The 19,905-nt window shown below is 42.8% G+C and overlaps 1 protein-coding gene and 5 non-coding genes across 6 annotated transcripts; 4 read left to right on the top strand and 2 right to left on the bottom strand.

The window, feature by feature from the left end:
- The first annotated feature begins 4,032 nt into the window (after window positions 1-4,032).
- On the top strand, window positions 4,033-4,930 carry LOC118474750 (ATP synthase protein MI25). The gene has a single exon (XM_035963758.1). It carries the CDS (start codon window positions 4,171-4,173, stop codon window positions 4,828-4,830), a length of 660 nt encoding a protein of 219 aa, XP_035819651.1. The 5' UTR covers window positions 4,033-4,170; the 3' UTR covers window positions 4,831-4,930.
- Window positions 4,931-10,703: 5,773 nt separating this feature from the next.
- On the top strand, window positions 10,704-10,776 carry TRNAF-GAA (transfer RNA phenylalanine (anticodon GAA)). The gene has a single exon. It is a non-coding gene; the product is annotated as a tRNA-Phe (tRNA).
- A 2,249-nt stretch (window positions 10,777-13,025) lies between these two features.
- On the top strand, window positions 13,026-13,097 carry TRNAN-GUU (transfer RNA asparagine (anticodon GUU)). The gene has a single exon. It is a non-coding gene; the product is annotated as a tRNA-Asn (tRNA).
- Window positions 13,098-13,724: 627 nt separating this feature from the next.
- TRNAD-GUC (transfer RNA aspartic acid (anticodon GUC)) lies at window positions 13,725-13,798 on the bottom strand. Its single transcript has one exon. It is a non-coding gene; the product is annotated as a tRNA-Asp (tRNA).
- Window positions 13,799-17,439: 3,641 nt separating this feature from the next.
- On the bottom strand, window positions 17,440-17,511 carry TRNAE-UUC (transfer RNA glutamic acid (anticodon UUC)). The gene has a single exon. It is a non-coding gene; the product is annotated as a tRNA-Glu (tRNA).
- Window positions 17,512-19,560: 2,049 nt separating this feature from the next.
- On the top strand, window positions 19,561-19,635 carry TRNAP-UGG (transfer RNA proline (anticodon UGG)). The gene has a single exon. It is a non-coding gene; the product is annotated as a tRNA-Pro (tRNA).
- Window positions 19,636-19,905: the final 270 nt, after the last annotated feature.

Here is a 19,905-nt window from a genome sequence, read left to right as displayed (position 1 = left end):
TTTTGGAGAAGAGTCGCAACTCGAAAGAGCCAAGAAGGGGAGAGAGAGGATGCGCTAAAATAAGGTAGACCGGACGGGAGAGAGAAGCGCCATACTCGCATTAGAGAATCAAGTCAGGAGAGGGAAGTAGACGACAATCATGAAATCGATATGCGGGAGAATACACAAAAGATAGGCAATATACTCCACCTAGTCGTTCTGTTTCGAAAGTAGGAGAAGCTATCACTTTCACTCAAGTCACTCTAAGTCTAAGGAAGGGTTATAGCCATATCTGTTTAAGGATCTGTCTTAAATGAGACCTAATCCCAGCCCCCTTTTGAACATACATTGTTGGATTCTTCTTCTAATGATTGGGAGAACCCACGCCACACTAATGAATGACCTCTTTAGATTAGAAGAAATAGAGGAACATGCGTCTTCGAACGATGCAGTCTCACTACGACCTGGAAATTCTCTTATTCCCCTATCCAAAAAGGGAGTCATGATGCCAATGAACCCCAACCCTGCCACACGCGAAACACACAGCGATCTAAATGCAAAGAAGATATGATATATATGGGCTTTTGGATTTTCAAAGAAAGCATGTTGTTGTTCTCCGAACTCTTCCCTCGAAGAACTTTCGATATTCGCGCGCCCTCATCCACGTCTTAAATATTGGAATAAACCAGCGCATTGATTTTCTATTTATCATAACTTGGGCTTACCACTGGGAATTCACCATTTCTCCATACAATACAGCTTTGAACTTCACTGAAATTACAAATCGATTCCTGGCTCGAGTAGAGTCTATGACATCAAATGAAAAGAGAATCCTAGGTTGTTTCATAGGCAAGACAATCAAAGCTCTTTTATTCTATGAATTATACCTCATTGGGTCTGAATCTGTTCTGTAGACTAGCCCCGTCAATCCTTTGCTAAATAGTCTTTCTTCAGTCGCCGATGTCACCTTTGGTACCGGAAATCCTATATGACCATCGTTGCTGCGAATGGTTCTCTTGGGGCGGCCCACCTAGAACTAACTCCCTTGAGTCCTTGACTACATGAAATGGGGGGTCTGACTGGCAGGAAAAGAATCGAATGGACGGAAGAGCACTGTAGCAGAGCATAGAGATCCGAAGCAATGCATTCAGCAAGATATCATGGATTGTCGCGAAAAGCTAGGATGGAAACTGGTTATTGGCTATGGCCCAAGCTATTGTCTTGCAGTGGAGGCGAAGCAAGCATACTCATCATTGAGGTCCCACCTGTCTTTGTTCTGCCTTCCTATATGCTTTTCACAGTCTCGTGAGGGAAGCTTGGCAAGCTAGCAAATGCTGGGTGGGGAGGAGATATCGGCGATCAAGAAACATATAGCCGGTTAGGTGTGACTTATGTGCAGAGTGCCTTAGTTCAATAAACTACAGCAGAAAAGCTCATTTCTTCCAGCATCATTTCTTCTGTAATTAGATTAGAATGGAAGCACAAAATTCACTGTGCTAGCATGGTACTGTCACAAATCAGTGCTGTGAATTTCTTTGTACTACGGAGTGGAGTGCTTTAATCCACTCGATTCCCTTGGGGAAGCAGAGGAGTATTCAGTGCAACTGTACCCGCAACCGAGCTATCTGAAATTGCTAACTCACCTCTGTCTCTTGATACGACTATTATTGAGGGGAGGGAGAGTCCATTCATTTGCCCATCCTGGATAACGGGTAGAGATCCTAGCGGTGAATAATAAGAAGCCTTTGGATTTCATCTAAGCTGTTGACTCCCAGTATGGGATGGGAAGACTGTGCCTATCTATGGCCTCTCTTTGTTAACGCCTTAACCTCGTTGCAGGTATTCCGTAAAATGAAGTCATCTATTATTAGGTAGCAATTCAGGAGCCTTTCCTGTACTTGAAGGCGGATTAGCAAGGGAATGAATCTGATGAAGCTGTTCCTCCGCTAGAATAAGGGGGGCATGATCGCTGATGCAGAAAATCTCTCCCGGGGTGAGACCCAATAACGAAAATCCATGAAGCAGTGAAAATATAGCCTGGTTAGAGTGCCCTCCCTCTCCTTTAATTTGTCATAGTTTGTTTGATTTATCAATGCGAAGAGTGAATCAAAAAATTGAACTAGTGCGCTAAGTACGTTGCTACAGACCGGAATGGAGAATGGCAATAGCATTTGGAAGGGAGTGTTTCTATTTCAATAATTAGACAACAGCCGTCAGTCAAAATACTGATATCCCCCTCGTTCACTTAAGTGGTAAGAAATGCTTTAGGTGAACATGCATGCAGCAATAATTATGTCTTATTCAATTGTTATTGATTCCTACTCCGTACTTGACTATGAGATAGAGGAAGGATCTTATAATTGCTTATATAAGCGAATTCAAAATTCTAAGACATAGGTTTCATTATGCGGGGCGTAGCGAAAGCATTCAACCTTCTAGGACTAAGCCTAAGGCCTATGGTCCCTCAAAAAAGAGAGATCAATCGTTCCTTACTTTACTGCAAGAAAGAACACATTGAAAGCTACAAGCCCTTACACCAGGGATGAAGTAGCTGCTTCGATAGGACCAGGGACACTACCAGACTGAGTTGAGTCTGACACTAGGGAACTTGGATTCATAGTACGTGCTCTACGCGATACACAGACAGATAGAATAGCCGGAGTACGGTAGGAATGGACTGCTGCCAAGCGAGTGGATTTATGAACGAGCCATTCATTTCATTTAAGTAGAACCGCCCCTTCTACGCCGCCTACTTACTTAATAATCAATTGCTCGAGCACTTATTTATCTTTATTTCAAGTAATTTACTGTCTGCTTCGACTGCCCTCAATTCATTGATTCGTATTGCTTTCACTACTCCTACTGATGACTTCGTGACTTTCCTCCTTCTAGGTGCTTCAAATCTACGTTATCAATACGGAAGAGGGCCACCTTACATGAAGCCCGCCCACCTTACGGGAATGGTAGTAGGGTTGTCGAACCGTCGTAGTGAGCGGGGTGTGTTGACAGCTTTCACACGGGCAGGACTACGTGTTAAAGTCGATGGCGAAGAAGAAGACAGGGCTTATCGGGAAGAGGGGGTAGTATGAGTAGGAGGTTTGATTGATTTCATTCCTGAGTCTTCTTTCTTGCATTCCATCGTTACTTGCGGTGCAATCTGGAAGTCTCAAAGCGAGAACTGATTTCACTTCTTCCACTGAATCCCAGGCTTGAGGGCTTCACCCATTTTATAACCCCGCGGTAAATTATTACTTTATCAGTTTCTGTGCTCATGAGAACTAACAACAGATCGTCACCAGCGTCTGCAAGTACACAAAGGAACTGCTGAGTTATGTAAAAGCCGGTTTCATCCCTTGGTCATTATGGGGCAGTGTCATAGTCTACACTGAGAACAGTGAATTTCATCTCAGGAACGAGATCTATAGTGGCAAGGCGGTAACCGCACAGCATAAAGAACTCCCTAAGAGCATGGAGTGAATATCCTACTCATCATCCTTGAATTAGTAGCCAGCCCAAGCATTGCCGTGTACTTTGCAATATCCGAATGTGGGTCCGTTCAGTTGGAACACGACTTCAAAGCCTTCTGACGAAGGTGGAGATAAGATTACCCGAATGATATAACGCGGATAAATAAAAGGAATGAAGTTGGGATCAGAAATTAGTTGCATTGGTGGTGTGGGTAACCAAAGCTGGGTGCGCGTAAAGATATTGGTAAGGACAATCTCATGCGTGGCATCTGATGCAGTGATAAGGAACTCATTTGAGGTGAGGAGATTTCCGAGTTGATCCAACTGTCCTATCTTTCAATTCGCTTATTGAATTTGTGGGCAAGGACGCATATCTTCAGCTGAGGAAATCTTCAGTGGGCTAAGAGATCCAGGGTTAATCCCTGATGTGGTCACATATAGAATATGAAAATATCAGGATGCTGCGGCGATTCCGCTAGAGCTTTTGAGCTGCATGAAGAAATGTCAAGTTGCTCCTCAGAAAATTAGTAGAATAGTTTCATTGGCCTTCGTCAATGGGACAAACGCTCCAGTGTATGCGTTACAGTTACTGGGAAGCTAGCATTTTTGCTTGTCATGGAATCAAGTCTATTTGTTCGAATGTTCTTTTTTTGGAAAAACCAACCACAAAAAAAGTCTCCCTTTCTCTTGGAGCAGAGCTTCATCATAAAAGTGGAGAGTCACAATGAGATTTAGTGGAATGGATATGAAGGGTATAAATATGCTATTTGCTGCTATTCCATCTATTTGTGCATCAAGTCCGAAGAAGATCTCAATCTATAATGAAGAAATGATAGTAGCTCGTTGTTTTATAGGCTTTCTCATATTAAGTCGGAAGAGTTTAGGTAAGACTTTCAAAGAAACTCTCGACGGGAGAATCGAGTCTATTCAGGAATCATTGCAGCAATTCTTCAATCCTAACGAAGTCATTCTGGAGGAATCCAATGAACAACAACGATTACTTAATCTACGGATCAGCTTGCGAATTTGCAGCACCGTAAAAGTAGTAGAATCATTACCAGCGGCACGCTGTGCGCCTAAGTGCGAAAAGACAGTGCAAGCTTTGTTATGCCGAAACCTAAATGTCAAGTCAGCAACACTTCTAAATGCCACTTCTTCCCGTCGCATCCGTCTTCAGGACGATATAGTCACAGGTTTTCACTTTTCAGTGAGTGAAAGATTAGTATCCGGGTCTACAACTTTGGTAGAAGCTTCTACCGTAGAACAAATTCGAGAGGCCTTCTTATTAGAACCCAGAGACCTAATTCGAGAAGGCTTTATAGTCCTCAGAAAGGTGAGGGTGGGGGGTATCCCCGGGACCTGTGGAGACGGGGTGGGCCTGTAGCTCTGAGGATTAGAGCACGTGGCTACGAACCACGGTGTCGGGGGTTCGAATCCACTTCTGAGCGGGCTGGCGGCTCCACCGGGAGCGAGCCTACTGAAGGAAAGTTTTATTGTTGAACTTCTTATCCAATATTTATCTTTTGTTTGGAAAAACCAAACCCACAATCTTTAAGTCTCCCTTTCTCTTTTGGGAGCAGAGCTTCAAAATCAATCAATCTTTTCCATGATCGAGTTTCTTCATTATGTGTACCAGACAGCGACGGATAATGCTAAGTTTTTTTCTATATTACTGAGTATAAGTGTCGTTGCCTCTATCTACCTACTACAAATACTCCGCAATTATGTGCGGATTCTAAAATTAGTGGAGGAAAATAATAGAAAAGAGGGTAAACTGTTGGGGCTCTGCGTGGTACATGAGTTTACCTACTCATGGAGAAGAGGAGTCACCCTAAGACCCATTCATTTTGGCTCGAAAGAGCAAAAGTGCGGAGTAAAAGAAAAAGAATCGGAAGGAGAAGTGTGATAAGCTTTGAATGGGATGGATAGTCAAGAAAAAAGGCACCTAATCTTTACCGTCTCCACTGAGATTTCAGACCAGAAAGGAGTAGACTCTAGTTTCAATTGCGTATAGAAAGAGATTCGTCTTGTAAGAGCGAGCAGGTTGAAGCGCTTAGGCTACTTCAGCTATATGCTTAACACATGCAAATCTAACGAAGTGCTCCTGGACGACTCTTTCTTTGAGATTCCGTAAGTAACCTAGTGCATGTGCCTTTGAAGAAAATGAAATGAAAGCTTTTGAAGCGAAGATTTTTTATAAATCATAGCCGGGAATCAATCATGGGCAGATGAAGTCCCCGTGCTGCTTTTCAAAATAAGGCAGAAATGCGTACAGGAAGGATGGGCTCCGGGTCACTCTCTTCACTGATGCTTCGAAGCTTCCACCTTTAACTCGTCAAAGCAAACCTACTGAATGTTGAATCTCGATCGATGTCAGAAACCAACCGTAGAAAGAGAGGTCGAAGCACCTGATCACTCGTTCAGCTCGTTTTTCGCTCGTGCCTGTATGAATTGCATCAGTCATTGTGTTTTGGCGGTGGAGAAGTACAGAAGTAAACAGTGTGTTAGTATTTAGTTGTGCGAAGCGTTGTTGACAAGACTTACTCAACTCACACCTGCTTCCGGTGACAACTACCACTCTCTTATGAATGGGAGGGTAGAGTACCAAGACATAGGGATTAGCCAGCGAAGGCGGTTTATTTAGTACCAAATATACGTATTTTGAATTCTTTTCAGTGATAAGGAAAACTGAAAAGCTTCTCAAACCAGAGTAGGAATTCGATCAATCGCTATCAATGCCAGGAGGCAGATCAAGATTCATGGGAACGAGAACCTTTTCCGAGAAGAGTCAAGCGAGGGATAGGATAGATGAATAGGTTTAAGCCTTTCTCCGCTTTTAGGGATTCATTTACAATTTCTAAGGCTTCGTTTTTCTCCGGCAAGCAGCTAGGGAAGCATTTATTCCCAAGCGATAGGGCTTATAGTTCAGATTGATGCCTTAGTCCACTCGGAAGATAGAACTAATAATGGAAAAAGATATGCTTAAGAACTCCAACAGTAAGTTGATCAGTTACTAATAGTATAGTTCGGTAGGGACGGGAGACAAAACTGCCACTGATGAGAAAGCGATAAGAAGCCTGAAAGCGATTCTTACACAAGATACGATGACAGGAAGATCAGGAATGGAACCGGAGAATATGAAATTGGCTCTCGACCCAGGCCTTGCTTTGTTTACCTGTCCTATCGTATCGAATAAGGTTTCCTAGCCTAGCCCATCACGGTGTCTGCTACCGAAAGAGAGAATAGGTCTAAGGGCAGCATCTACTCGTTCATCGCTTGCCTCACCTCGAAAGAGGCATGGCTTCTCTCTTCACTCACTCGCCTGTTCGCCTGCTTCAATAGCATGGAAGAAGGTGTTCTAAGAGCATAGTTTCACATATCTCTTGATCAATAATTCACTTATAGCTTATAGAAAGTAGAAAGACTCTTATTTCGAAGATCCATATCTAATCCCACTTCGTTCATAGCGACCGCACTTCCCATGCGCGCTCTACTCTTCACTCTTGCTCACCTCTCTTCTTCAACAAGGATTTGCCGTTCCTATCTGTTTTTCAAGGTAAAAGAAGGAGCCGGCCTGGGGCTGCTGTGCCCTTCCTAATGGTTTCATAGCTTTTGCGCGTATCGTAGGATTCGTACGTCTATAAAACGTAGTCCTCTATGGCTATTCCTGAATCGTGGGAAAAGGTATGCGTATACTTAAATTGAATTGATCGTCCGGGTATAGAAATGTGTTCAGTCTCCTTTCTCTTTTGGGAGCAGAGCTGAAAAAGATGGGAAATTCCAATCTTTATGCATAGACAACTACATCCTTGGGTAAAAGGTAGACTCAAAGAGCAGCTCACTAACACAACCTCGACGATTCAATAGCCACGGTCGGACATTGACTTTTTACACTCACTTATCTACATATTGGCAAGTAGCAAGTAATATATATGCTATGCTTAGTACTCGAAAATGAGCTTAGCTTAAAAATGGAATAGGTGTAAACGTCCAGGAAAAGATCTCTAGTTAACAAAACCAATCCTAGACCTAGCAGATAAGGCGGGTAAGAAGCATACTACGCACCCTTGATCCTTTCCCCTCGCTCTGAACCTGTGTCTGCCCTTTACCCTGCAGCCTGGAGGGGAACTTAGACTACTGGCACTTTAGATGGCCGGGCACTCCTTATTTGAACTCCAAAAAGCTGGAAAAAAGAGAAAATCTCGGATAGCCTAACGAGTTTTTTTGCCCTCGAAAAGGGAGCTACTATCCCTGCAGGATTTCCAGAAAACGGAATGTACCTAGGGAACCCTATTGATCAGATCAGAGACTGAACCTAGTGATCTTTCTCCTGCTGGCAAGCATCGATACCTGTCTCCTAAGGAATTGATCTTCTCTTTCATATACCAGGATAGGATATAACCTCGAAGGACTGCAATTGGAAGGAATTAGCACTCACCATAAGCAACCGCAGAGAAGGAAAATGACTGGCCTTAGACGGAGGAAAGAAAGAGGTAAAGATACTAGCTTTTAAGAATTACTGATTTTGGCTTGCCCAAGAGGTCAGATACTGATAAAGGTTATGGATAGTGAATAACTACTTAGGAATAGGCAAATACTCCGGATAGATAGGCAAGAACTATTCCTTATCCATAGTCAAATACAGCTTACGCATAGTTTACTACATCTCCAAAAGAGAACAGAGATAACTACTTAGACTGGCGCTATCAACTACTTGAACTCTATTACAGTCAAAATGGAAGAAGTAACTACTTATGATTATGACATACCTCTTTCAGTAGCATCTACTACTTCAGATATTATACTTTAGGCAAAAGGGATTTAGGAAACTAAAGGATAGTTATTGACAGTATAATACTCTAGAAAGGGAATATGCGCAGAGAAAAGGGTTTTTCTTTCGCCCAAGGCTTTCCTTAGATGACTAACTTGACTTTTCTTACTTAGACACTGGTGAAACTTCCTTTCCTAAACCTGCTTTCCTAAGCTTTTTTGAGAAACTCTAACTAGTCTTTTTTTTTCAAGGTATCTCCATAAGGTATCCTATCTATTACTACTGGTATTGTAAGAACTGCTAGGCCCTTTAGATCTATATCTATCTTACTATCGAAAAGTGCTTCTACTCCTAATAAGCAAATTCGCTATTTTCGTATCATTCCTTCCATGCTCAAGGGCTATTGGGCATTCTCCTAACAGTACTAGGGTATTTAATACCATGATAGAAGTATTAGGATTAAGACTAAAAAGAATACCATTCATACCGAACTATCAAGAATAAGGTGGATTGGCTAAGGAGGCGGAAGTTCCCAGAGAATAGGTCCCGGTCAATCCCAATCCCTCATTCTGAGAATAGTGAGAAAAGCAGTTACTTTATCGTCTAAATGTCGGAAAAAAGGATCCTATCCTCCAGCTGTCCTTCCCTGGAAAATCGAGTTCTTTTTCGTCGTCTGTATGAAATAGAAAAAGTAGTCTGAAGACAAAGGTCGAGGGACAGAAAATACTCCTCTAGGGAGCTCACCTATTGATTTTAGAAACCTATTTATTTTATAAATAAGTCTTGGTTCATAGTCATAGAAAGGATAAGCCTGGATTTCATGCTTCTTACTCACTCTTTCAATGCTATGTCTTTAAGAGATTGAGCTTTCCTATGTCAAGGACGAGATCTTGTGCCCTTCATCGATTGGAGCGGCATTTAATTTAATGCATGGACATGGAACTGTTCTAATCCCATCATACCTTGTGATACACATTTCTGGTAGGCGGGTAAAGATGCCAGGGCGGAACAAAAAGAGTAAAGGATTGGCAAGCAAGTATCAAGCAGAAGTGGTCCACTTTTGGCAATGTTGACTTGGGATGTTTCTTTCCGCTTTGCGAAAAAGGAGTCAGTCTATTATACGATTGATAGCAGTAGCAGCCACCAGTAGAAGTGGTTCATAGGTCAGCCGCTAAGCCTGGAAGTGAGAAGTTCTTTCTAGGCGAACTCTTTAGACTGGCTGGATAGCGAGCACTGGCATACGAGTCCGGGCTGCTGCTAGCGAAACAAAGTGCGAGGGATGCCTATAAAATTTATCCTAAAAGATCTTATTTGAGATAGGTCAGATTGGACTTAGTGGCCAACGTGCCGGGATGGTAGAGTCAATATGGGATGTGGAATTCCAGGAAACGTTCTTATCCGCGCTCACTGATAATGTGAACCTGGCCCTTAGTTTCCTCCAACTGATTCCAGTTTTTTTGAGCCTTTTGAAGTCAGTCCTTAATAGCTAAAAATGCTTTGTGGGTTACCTTGCTTTATTCGGATATGCTTCTTTTCGGACAGGAGGGGCTGATTGACATTCAGGCAATGGCACATGGATTCTATTGAGAAGGGCTGAGATGCGGCGCCTTGAATTAGGTCTCTAATGTAAAGTTAAGTAAAGTAAAAAAAACTCTTCTTTAGACCAGAGGATGGGTATGAATTTAGTTTCTTTAATCGGTCTAGCCTGGGAATGGTAATTGGCAATTTGCGGAGATTCTAAAAGGGTATGGTATAGGTCCGGGGGTCACTTTAATAGGGAGGTTGTAGCTGCTTTGGTGAAGGTGGCTCGTCATGGGTTGAGCCGGTCGATGTGCCGGGGCGGCTGATTATACCCTTGTTGGAATTGAGGAACATAACCCGGTGTGGGTTGGGAGGTGAAACACAGTCGATCTTATGATGATCCAATCAATTGAAAAGTGATACGCTTTCTTGGTTTGGTAAAAGCGTTCTTAAGTTTCCGTTTTTAGACGTACATCACGATATCTTTTTCTTCCTCATTCTTTCTTCGTTAGGTTCAAGTCTGACGAGAATAAAGAGAGAATCCCATTCTACATGTCAATACCGACAACAATGAAATTTATAGTAAGAGGAAAATCCGTCGACTTTCTATTCAAAATCGTGAGGGTTCAAGTCAAGTCCCTCTATCCCCAATAAAAAGCCCATTTTACTTCCTAACTATACTATACTATTGTACCAACCTCTATTTTTCATTAATGGTTCAAACAAGATTCACTATCTTTCTTATTCTACTCTTTCACAAACGGATCCGAACTTACTTCTTTGGATCTTATCCCATTCATACAAATGAACATATTATAGTATAGTATAGGCAAGTAATCCCTATTATTAAGTAAGTCATTATCATTATCCTGACATTTACTAAGTCCAATTTTAGAATACTTTTTTCTTTTTTAGTCCCACATAGATACAAGTACGTACTCTACTAGGATGATGCACAAGAAATGGTCAGGATAGCTCAGTTGGTAGAGCAGAGGACTGAAAATCCTCGTGTCACCAGTTCAAATCTGGTTCCTGGCACAGAAAAAAGGATCTACCGAATAGGTATTGATACAAATTACTCGAGATGGATTGGGATACATATTCTAGAATAATATAGAAGGAGTATTATTTTTTAATCTAAATCTAAATCTAAGTAGATAAATCTCTAAATAGAGACACTTCTTTTTCTTTAGGGTCAAAATCTCGGGTTATTTTCTTTTAATAGAGTTGTATCTCTCTGACCAATTACAAGGATAGAGGTGGGGATACCACAATCGGGTAGATACAACTAAACTCATGGAAAATCCCAATAAATCCATAAATAGAACAACTGAAAAGATACAAAACATGGCAAACACTCCATACTCCTCATGGTCGGATTATTCTTCAAGGTCGGACTTACCCAAAACTACAGCAATATCAAACATATGTTGCAAACTGATGAAGAGAGCATTCTTAACAGCTTTGCTAAAATCAACATGTATAAGCAATCTTTACTTGCTAAGAAGCTGTGCGATAGAGTTTTCCATAATGAATATAAAGTATTACCACAAATGGAATACACCAATGAGACTGCTTTCAGTTACTATACTATATAGATAGACCTATATGGAGTCTCGAATGTATATGATTTGATAGAAGAGTTTCATGAATTGCCTCATGTTTTAACATGCTGCGGTCAAACCCTTATTTACGACGGTGAGATATTATCTCAAAAAAATACAAACATTCGTTTAGTAGCTAAAAATGCATGGGAGAGGTTAGGAGATCTTAGAGACGATCCAATAAGAGATCCTGTTATTGATACTATATATGAAGGGGCAGACTATCCCCATAATGAGTTTTTATCACGAAAACTGAAGTGGGCCGAGGATTGAAAGGTATTTTGTTGGATACAATACAGTATTTTCTAGTGCTATAACGCAAGTTAGAACTTGCACTTTTAACAAATCAAACAATAAGTTTGTCTGGGGTATGTTTAATATCCTTGTATTAATGGGGATAGGAGTTGTAGTTTGGTACAGGTATGTTCAGTGTGATAACCCTTTTATTATCCCCCAAGAAATAGCTCACCCATTGGCAAATTTGAATGCTTTTAAGAACCCAGAAGCCGTTATTAATGGTTACAAGAGGGTGACTTTCTTGATCAATAAAGACATAGTGAATACTGTTCTTATCTTAGTACATTTATGAATGATCCAACCTTTCCTTTACGGAGGTTTTTAACGTTAACCAAGCCGAGAACATGGATAATAATGTTGCTATGAAGCGAGTGTCGGCACTGCCATCATGGTAGCAAGCTTTATAGCTACCAATGCGTTGGTTTTACCAACCCCATAAGATGTTTGGTAGAATACAATAATGATTATTCATATAGGGTTCCATGCAGATTCAACAATGACTGTTTCCCTTATTCTTTTACAGTAAGAATTTAGAAGAGGATTTACAAGCGTATTCTAATAAATTGAGCACACATTTCGTTGAACGGTTGGTTTCCTGTATAGTGAGTTCGAGTCTAGGTTACTGTACCTAAGATGGATTATATAGCCTAAGTCGGGGAACAGCTGAGTAGATATTAGCTTTAACCATAGCATCCTTGTGCATCAAATGGGTAGCAGTTTCATACTGTGACCCTTTATAGCTATAAATTCGTAGTGGTAGGCCGCGGGCTTTCCTGTTAATCAACCCCCGAACTAGGTGTGTTATCGAAAAGTAATCTCTGTCTGGGTTAGACCCTTTTGGAGTAAGAGAATGTATAGTCGAGGAAGACAAAACAGAAGTGGTGAAAGCTGACAAACTAAAACCGTTAAATAGTTTACTTCTTTTATTAAGGAAAGACGATGTCAACTGTTAGCTATGAATGTTTAAGGCAATCAGGTTGAAGGGATAAATGTTCAACCTCAGGTAATACTTTCTGTGGAAAGCAGTTGAGATTGTGATAAAGGTTGAGTAGTCATTGGTTGGAGGGATTCCAGTCTTTTAAGGATAAAGAATTCAGCTATTTCATTTCTAGGAGGCATTTCTATTTAGATTTCAAATAAAACCCTAACCTAAAGGCAGACTAAGACTAAATACTCCCCTCCCACCATTAAGTGAGATATTTGCCAACCCATTCTTTATTAATCCCCGCCGCCCCCCTTGTCCTGTCCTGGGGGCTCCCCGGCCGGGGAGGCAAAGGGGATTGCTATCGTCACCCTTTCTCCCGGAAAAGAGAAAAAGTGACTAACTTTTTTTCTTTTCGGTTGGTTGGTCCAAAGAACGAGAGTCAGCTTCCTTAAGTCCGTTCTTCCTCAGTAGCTCAGTGGTAGAGCGGTCGGCTGTTAACTGACTGGTCGTAGGTTCGAATCCTACTTGGGGAGATTTGATTCATTCTGAATTCGAATTGATAGTTATCGCTTTTCTGACCCTGTCCTTCTCCTTTTTCTTTTCTAAAGACGCAGCAGAATCGTCAAACGGGACATAAAAAGTGGGAAGTTGATTGTAGGATTTCTATTCCTCACTCTCGTATAGGTGAACTTGGTTCGTTCAATGAAAAGGATCCACTGGGAATGAATGGGAAGACTGGGGTAGTATCTTCATTAGCCGGAAGGAATTAGTCTCCACTAGCGTAATTCGAAGAACGAACAAGAAAAGGCGTCACTGTTTAGGTAGGAGGATGGATGGATGTGGTCCAATGGCTAAAGCTCTGCCAGCTTCTTGTAGACTGGCAGTCTCCGAGAGGAACCTTAACCCCCCGGGGGGAGGCCGGGTGGGATGGTATACTTTTTTTTCGCCACAAGTGGGAACTCAGTCCTTGGTAAGACACAAGGGGGGAAGGAAGATCTTCACTCATTCATTTTCATTAAGTGCCTGCGGTGAGACGCGACCCACAACAAACGAAGGGGGTGGAGGGAGACCGAAGAAGGAACAATTGTCTTGAATGCTACGCTGGGATCAGCAGCTTCCAGTGAAGACAAAATGAGTCGGGCAGGAAGAGGAAGATCGTGCGGGGAAAACGGGGTTCGAACCCGCGACTTCTGGCGTGACAGACCAGCACTCTAACCAACTGAGCTATTTCCCCCTTTCGTAACTACTGTCGATTCAACAGTCACCTACCGGTTACCTTTGTAACTATACCAAAACCAAAGTAGCTGTACAACAGAATGCCCTTCGCCTTTAGTACTTTTTTTTTCTTTTGACGACAAAGAAATGGCTCTGCTCGCTTAGACTCGGGGCTCCGCGCTCTATCAGCTATCAGTTAGTTGGCGCTACGCGCGACTTCAGTTGACAAAAGCGAACAAGATAGCGCTAGCGCCCGCGGAGAACTTTCGTTTGTTCGCCTTCTAAAAGGCCTACTGACCTGCCGGTGAAAAGCCGGTTACAAAATAAATAATAAGACGTAGGTAGTGCAAAAGTACCAAAACAACTGAAGCCTACATCCCACTACGTCTGGGTTCCCCCTTCCTATGAACCTTGAGTCAGAGGTCTTACCTTGAGTCAATAGGTAGGGTCAACTATACCAAACCAAAGTGGAAGGGCCACTATCTAAGCTATTAGTGGGCTGGTTTGAACTATTGATTTACTGAATCGAGTGAAGCTGTGTTGCGTAACAAGACTATAGGTCGCCAAGGCCTAGAAGTACAAGTGGTCGCCCTAACGGCCACTCTCAAACTCACTACTTGAGTGACGAAAGTCACTTAGCTTCTTTAATAGGGCTTGCCCTCCGGGGCCCCGGGAAGAGGAAGAAGGAGATAGAGCAAAGGGTCTCCTCTTTCTGTCCGCTCTTCCCGGCATGTAGAGATCCGATTGGGCTTATAGTTTAATTGGTTGAAACGTACCGCTCATAACGGTGATATTGTAGGTTCGAGCCCTACTAAGCCCATCTGACCTGCTTAATCAATGACTCCGGTAGTCACCTGAACCACTCTCTCGGATAGCCCACAGCCTCTCTTCTGGATGCGAAAGAAGATTCGATCAACGTACAAGGTTTGCCTTCTTGTGATGTGAGAAGGAGGGTTCTTAATTGTGTTCTCAGTGCAAAAGGAGTCTGGTTCAGTGAGTCTGAAGAGAGAGAAGATCAGTAGAGCAGTTCGGGGCTTTGGGATTTGCCTGATCGACCCCTACCAGTGTATTAAATGAAGATTGACATTCGTATGTACAATTTACCGGTTCTTCCTCCCGAATTGAGACCCATTGTTTATAGGTCTGGGGATAAAGTAAAGTATCGTAAAGTTAAGTTAAGTATCGTAAAGTAGTTGACAAAGCAAGTAGGAATAGGTCATGTCACAGATAGGCAAGTATAGAAGCAGGAGAAGCTGATAGACATTTGTGAATAGCAAGGCCAAGCTGTATACATATAAGCATTTTAAGGAGTTGTTTGTTGGCATATGGTTTGTTGTCACCACGGGATGCTTATTGTTGAGAAACATAAAAAAGGTAGGCATATTGTTCAGTTCACGTTTAGGTCAGTATAGAAGTAAAGCACGAGATAGGTGTTTACAAGCTAGCTAGGGTTTCTAATAGGTATAAAAGGGTAAGCTAATAACCAAGTAGTAGGGATAGGTCAACGCAAGTCACGGGTAGCCAAGAGAGACGTATTTAAGACTTTTAGTTCCAGGATAGGCAGTCATGTCAAGTAAAGTATAGCTTAGATAGTTCCTATAGAAGTATAGCTAGCCAAGTGACTAGGTTTAGCGGAGATAGAAATAGCGGGCGAGATATCAGGAGACAGGACTAGGACTTTGAACGAAGCAGGAATCTTGTCCTTTCTTTCCGCCCACCCAACTATAATAAGAGTTAGAAAGCTCAATCCAAGACATGAAAGCGGATAACCAAGGTAGTGTAGTCATTGGTTGGAGGGATTCGCCTACTGGTGGGAGGCTGGGAAAACATATTCAATCTCGTAGTGAGGAATGCATTTGAAGAGGGATGAAGGAGAGTTTCTGATTGAACTCCACCACACTGTTTGAATTAGAACTGGTTGCGGTTGCAGTTTGGGAAGGAGAGAAACCATTGCTCCTAGGTTTAGGGCTCAAGAGGGCACAATTTTCTTTTATGGTGGTATTCTTTTCTTTTCCTCTTACCTCCCGCTCCGTGGATCTGTGCTACAGCTCTACCTAGGATGACCTTCTATTATCATGTTATGTCCCTCAGCTCCCCATGTGGAGTCACAACCTACGTGCTATATCTGGAACATGAAAAGTGGTTTTCTAGAGCAGATTAGAATTTCTTCACCGTATCGTATGAGGTAGTACTAGCTTTCATCTCATCTGATGTTCGCCTAGTCCTAAGCAGCAACAAAGATTAGATAATCTGTAATATTGAAAATGGAAAGAGAAGGGATGCAAGGGTATCCCTTCTCTTTCTTTTTTTCTTCTGCTAATCCGGCTTGGCTTGGCCCTGCTCTTTACTGAACTTCAACAACAACCTGATCCCTATCTGTTAATCCGATTCGTGGCCCTGCTGCTTTCGTTGCTAGCACTTCCGTTTTCTTCGAAGGGCTGGCTTTCCTATGAATTGGAATTCCTTGCTTCTTGCTAAAACCGTGCCTCCTTTCCGAGTTCCTGCTTTCAAACTAGTACCCACCCAGATGAAAGGAGAGTACGGCTGAAGGCAGGGCCAGTCAGTGCATTTTCTTGCTTTTTCACACTAGGATGCTTTGCTTGACAAGGGCTATCGTTGCAAGCGTTCCTCTTTCAATTCAAAGTATCACGAGCAAAGAACATTTGTAACTAGTTTTCCTCCGTCCACCATGGAATGAAGATGATCAAATCAAGGATTTGAAAGGGAAGTAGGGTTTACTACTTGCCAACCAGGAAGGTAGGACTTACTCGGATAGGGAGCTCGGGGAGCAAGCAGTAGAAAAGCAAAATAGCGAAGACAGGGAAATGGGGGAAGGGGAAGTTCTTGGTTGAGTGCGGTTGTTCTCCGATAATCCGGTTGAGAACTTTTCCAGCGATGCAGAGGAGAGATCATTTACAAAGAAAGCTATGACTAGGCTAGGATATTCTTCATAAAGATACTCTGGACAGGATCATCGATTCGCTTCCATGGTTGAAAGTAGTGGGACTGCCACATAATACAATGAAAATGAATTCATTCTCGGTTGAGCAGGAGATTCTGATCCAGAAGATGCCGCAGAAGACTTTGAAACGGTTACAAATGGATTGGCTCACTCCGCTCTAGATTTGGTTATGCCAGCCATAGGCAAAAGTGAGAAACCTCACCCTCGGGAGAAAGGAATATGCCTCCTACTAGAAGCGTTGGCCAAGGAAATACCCCCGTATGAGCTGCTTTCGGCAATGGGTGCTGCGGTCAACTAGACCAAAGAGGAAGGGCTACTACCTCCAGCTCCAGTTATTAGTGGGCTTTTTTCTCTATGGGAATACTTAATCGAATTCAGCCGTTTTTCCGAAGAAAGAAGACTCCTCTCTATGGGGCAAGGCATAGAAGTACAAGTGGGAAAACGAGGAATGGGGCGTCAAACTGTTGGAAATAAATGGGTTAGTTAAGTGCAAAGCTGATGGGTCTGTCGATAGATAGTTGGCTCGCTTAGTAGCAAAGGGATCCGGGTAGGTAGATTAGAATGAGACATTCGTTGAAAGAAAGGCCTAGTCTGACGCTTCCTAATTGAATGAACTGATCGAACTTCTTTTCTTCACTCCAAAGCAAGGAGATTATATGATAATCAGCACCAACGATTTGAAGGCCAGGATGAAGTAATATCCCTTACGGGAATCGAACCCGTGTCTTCGACATGAAAAGACGATGTCCTAACCACTGGACGAAAGGGACCAAAAAGCAATTCTTCATATACCTAAGAAAAGAGAAGAGAATAGAAGTGGTTCCTTTTCTTTCTATACGAAATTCGACGATTTCGTTTGTGTTCATGTTGGCGATTTCAGATGTGAATGAGGCCGGTCGTCTCCCCTTCCTACGGGTTCCCAGTGACACATCAACCACGCCCCTTCCTTTTCTCCGATCATAAATAACCTGATCTCTTTCTTTGTCTTTCATCCCCTTCTTTCTAATTCAAAAAAGAAAGGGGGGGCGGTAAGGCGCCTATGGTTTGACAGGCAGGCTCGCAACTTACAAAGGGCACTCGCTGCTCGCAGGCCTGCTCTTTCTATTATGATTTCTATGTCTATGAAAGCTCCTTTGACTCCAGCCCCATAAGCTATTCTTTCACCAGCACCTACGAGACGACTATTGCTATTATTTTGCATTGCCATTCTTCTGGATACTTCGAGGGGATCTGTAAAGAGAAGAAATGGACAAAAAAATGAGCTAAAGCCAAGCGAACAACTCGAGTGAAAAAGCCAGGAAAGAAAAGCTCTAACTTGAGTAAAAAAGCCAATAACCAAGATAAAAAAAGCTCGGCGAGCGAGTAGGTTAGGTAAAAGACACTAAGCTAAGATTAAAGGTAAGTAACTAGTATCGATCCACGGGAGCAAGGAACAAGAAAGGTCTTGAGCTGCCAAGAAGAATGTACCTGGGTCGGGAGCAGGGGTTGGTGGAACAACTGGACAAGCCTAAGTATCTAGCTTTGCTCACCTTGTTGAAACTAGCCCCGTTGCAATAGAGAAATCCTTTCCCGTTGAGAATGAACAGCTTTACCATTCCACTGTCTTTGCTGGAACTGCTGTCCTCACTGAACTAACTGCCCGTTTCACTTGTCCCGTAGCTGGCTTGGAATAAGAAAAGTCTTTTCTTCCTTCCCCGAAAGGAAGAGTTTTGGGCTTAAGGCATAATTGCTCTATTGCGGCTACCCTTGCTATGTTATCCGATGCTGTTCACAAAGCGGCTCTTACTATAGCTATAGACCCGGCTATCTCCGAGTTGAAATTGAACCCAGCCCCGTCCATCAATCCAGAGCTCAAGACAACCGCGATACTTAAATCGCTCAAATAGCCAGCCACCTTAGACGGACACAGCCATTAGAAGAAGAAACGGAAACTCGATGGAGTACCAGAGATCCTCGACAAAGAAAGTCCCGATTCGAGGAACGGAATACATTTCCTTGATTGAAAAGACCGGTAAGAGAAAAGAAAGTAAGCATAGTCTTCTGAAAAGACCGGGAACCGTTTGATTTTCCGTCAACGAAGAACAAAAAGTAACGCTGTGCAAACTCATCTGATCCCTGTTTGGGACTTCTTCTTCATGTCACGAGCCGGAATCGAACCGTAAAATGATCATTCATTCAAAGTAGACTTTTGTCATAGGGCAAAGGAGCTTAGAAGGGTGATGTAGGGAAGTCGTAAGGGATGACCTTAGATGTTGTATGACGGAACGATGACTTAATGCTTCCATTTTTGCTTGAGAAATGACGTAGGTGATAGACTCACTCCTTCTTTCCATTTTTGATTGAGAAAGCGTCTGGCCCAAAGAGGTCTACAGTAGTGCCTTGCGAGGTCGTAGACCCGGTAACCCATCGTTCGCCTAAGATCGAAAATGCGATGTGACATCACTCTTCATTCAGTTCAGTCCATTTGCTTAACACATGCATGTCCAAAGAGATGGCGATGATCTGTCAAATCGAGATTGTGTGGGTGTTCAGTGGATCAAACCCTGTATTAATGGTTCTGGCAGGCTGCTGGCGTGGGACTTCTTTCGCTGGGCCCTTTGGACTCTAAATCCTTCCGGAGTGAGTGGTTCGATTCCACTCTCAGAACGATCAAGTCATTCCGAAAGAAAATGCAAGTGAAACGAGACGAGAATCAAATAAAATTGTAGGCTTATTTCCTAAAAGCGGTGGTTCTCGCCTCCCTGTGCCGCGGGGTGGGCGACTGCGGTTCGAGTCTTTTTCGATCGGGTAGATCCATACCATATGTTCCGGGGGGGAGACGAGGTGTAGCGCAGTCTGGTCAGCGCATCTGTTTTGGGTACAGAGGGCCATAGGTTCGAATCCTGTCACCTTGATGTGGTATTCACAGGGGCCGAAGTGCAAAGCCCCGTAGCCTATCCGTGGTCGGGAAGGCAGGCGAAAAGCACGCACCAAAAAAAAAGAAAGCTATAATTTTCTTTTTTTCTTTTCTTCTTTCGTGTTTGAAACCCATTATCAGGCTTTTGCTTTTGATATTCTATATCTATCTAATATTATAAAGCTATTTCACTGGTTTGATTTACATACCTCAGTCATGTTATTTGTCTAGCCTTCAATCAGAATAGCCTCTCCACCGGTTCCGAAGA

Source organism: Zea mays, unplaced genomic scaffold (assembly GCF_902167145.1).
Source record: "Zea mays cultivar B73 unplaced genomic scaffold, Zm-B73-REFERENCE-NAM-5.0 scaffold_329, whole genome shotgun sequence".
In the NCBI taxonomy this organism is placed as follows: Eukaryota; Viridiplantae; Streptophyta; class Magnoliopsida; order Poales; family Poaceae; genus Zea; species Zea mays.
Note: the sequence above shows the minus strand (reverse complement) of the source record. Positions and strands in the feature narration are given on the sequence as shown.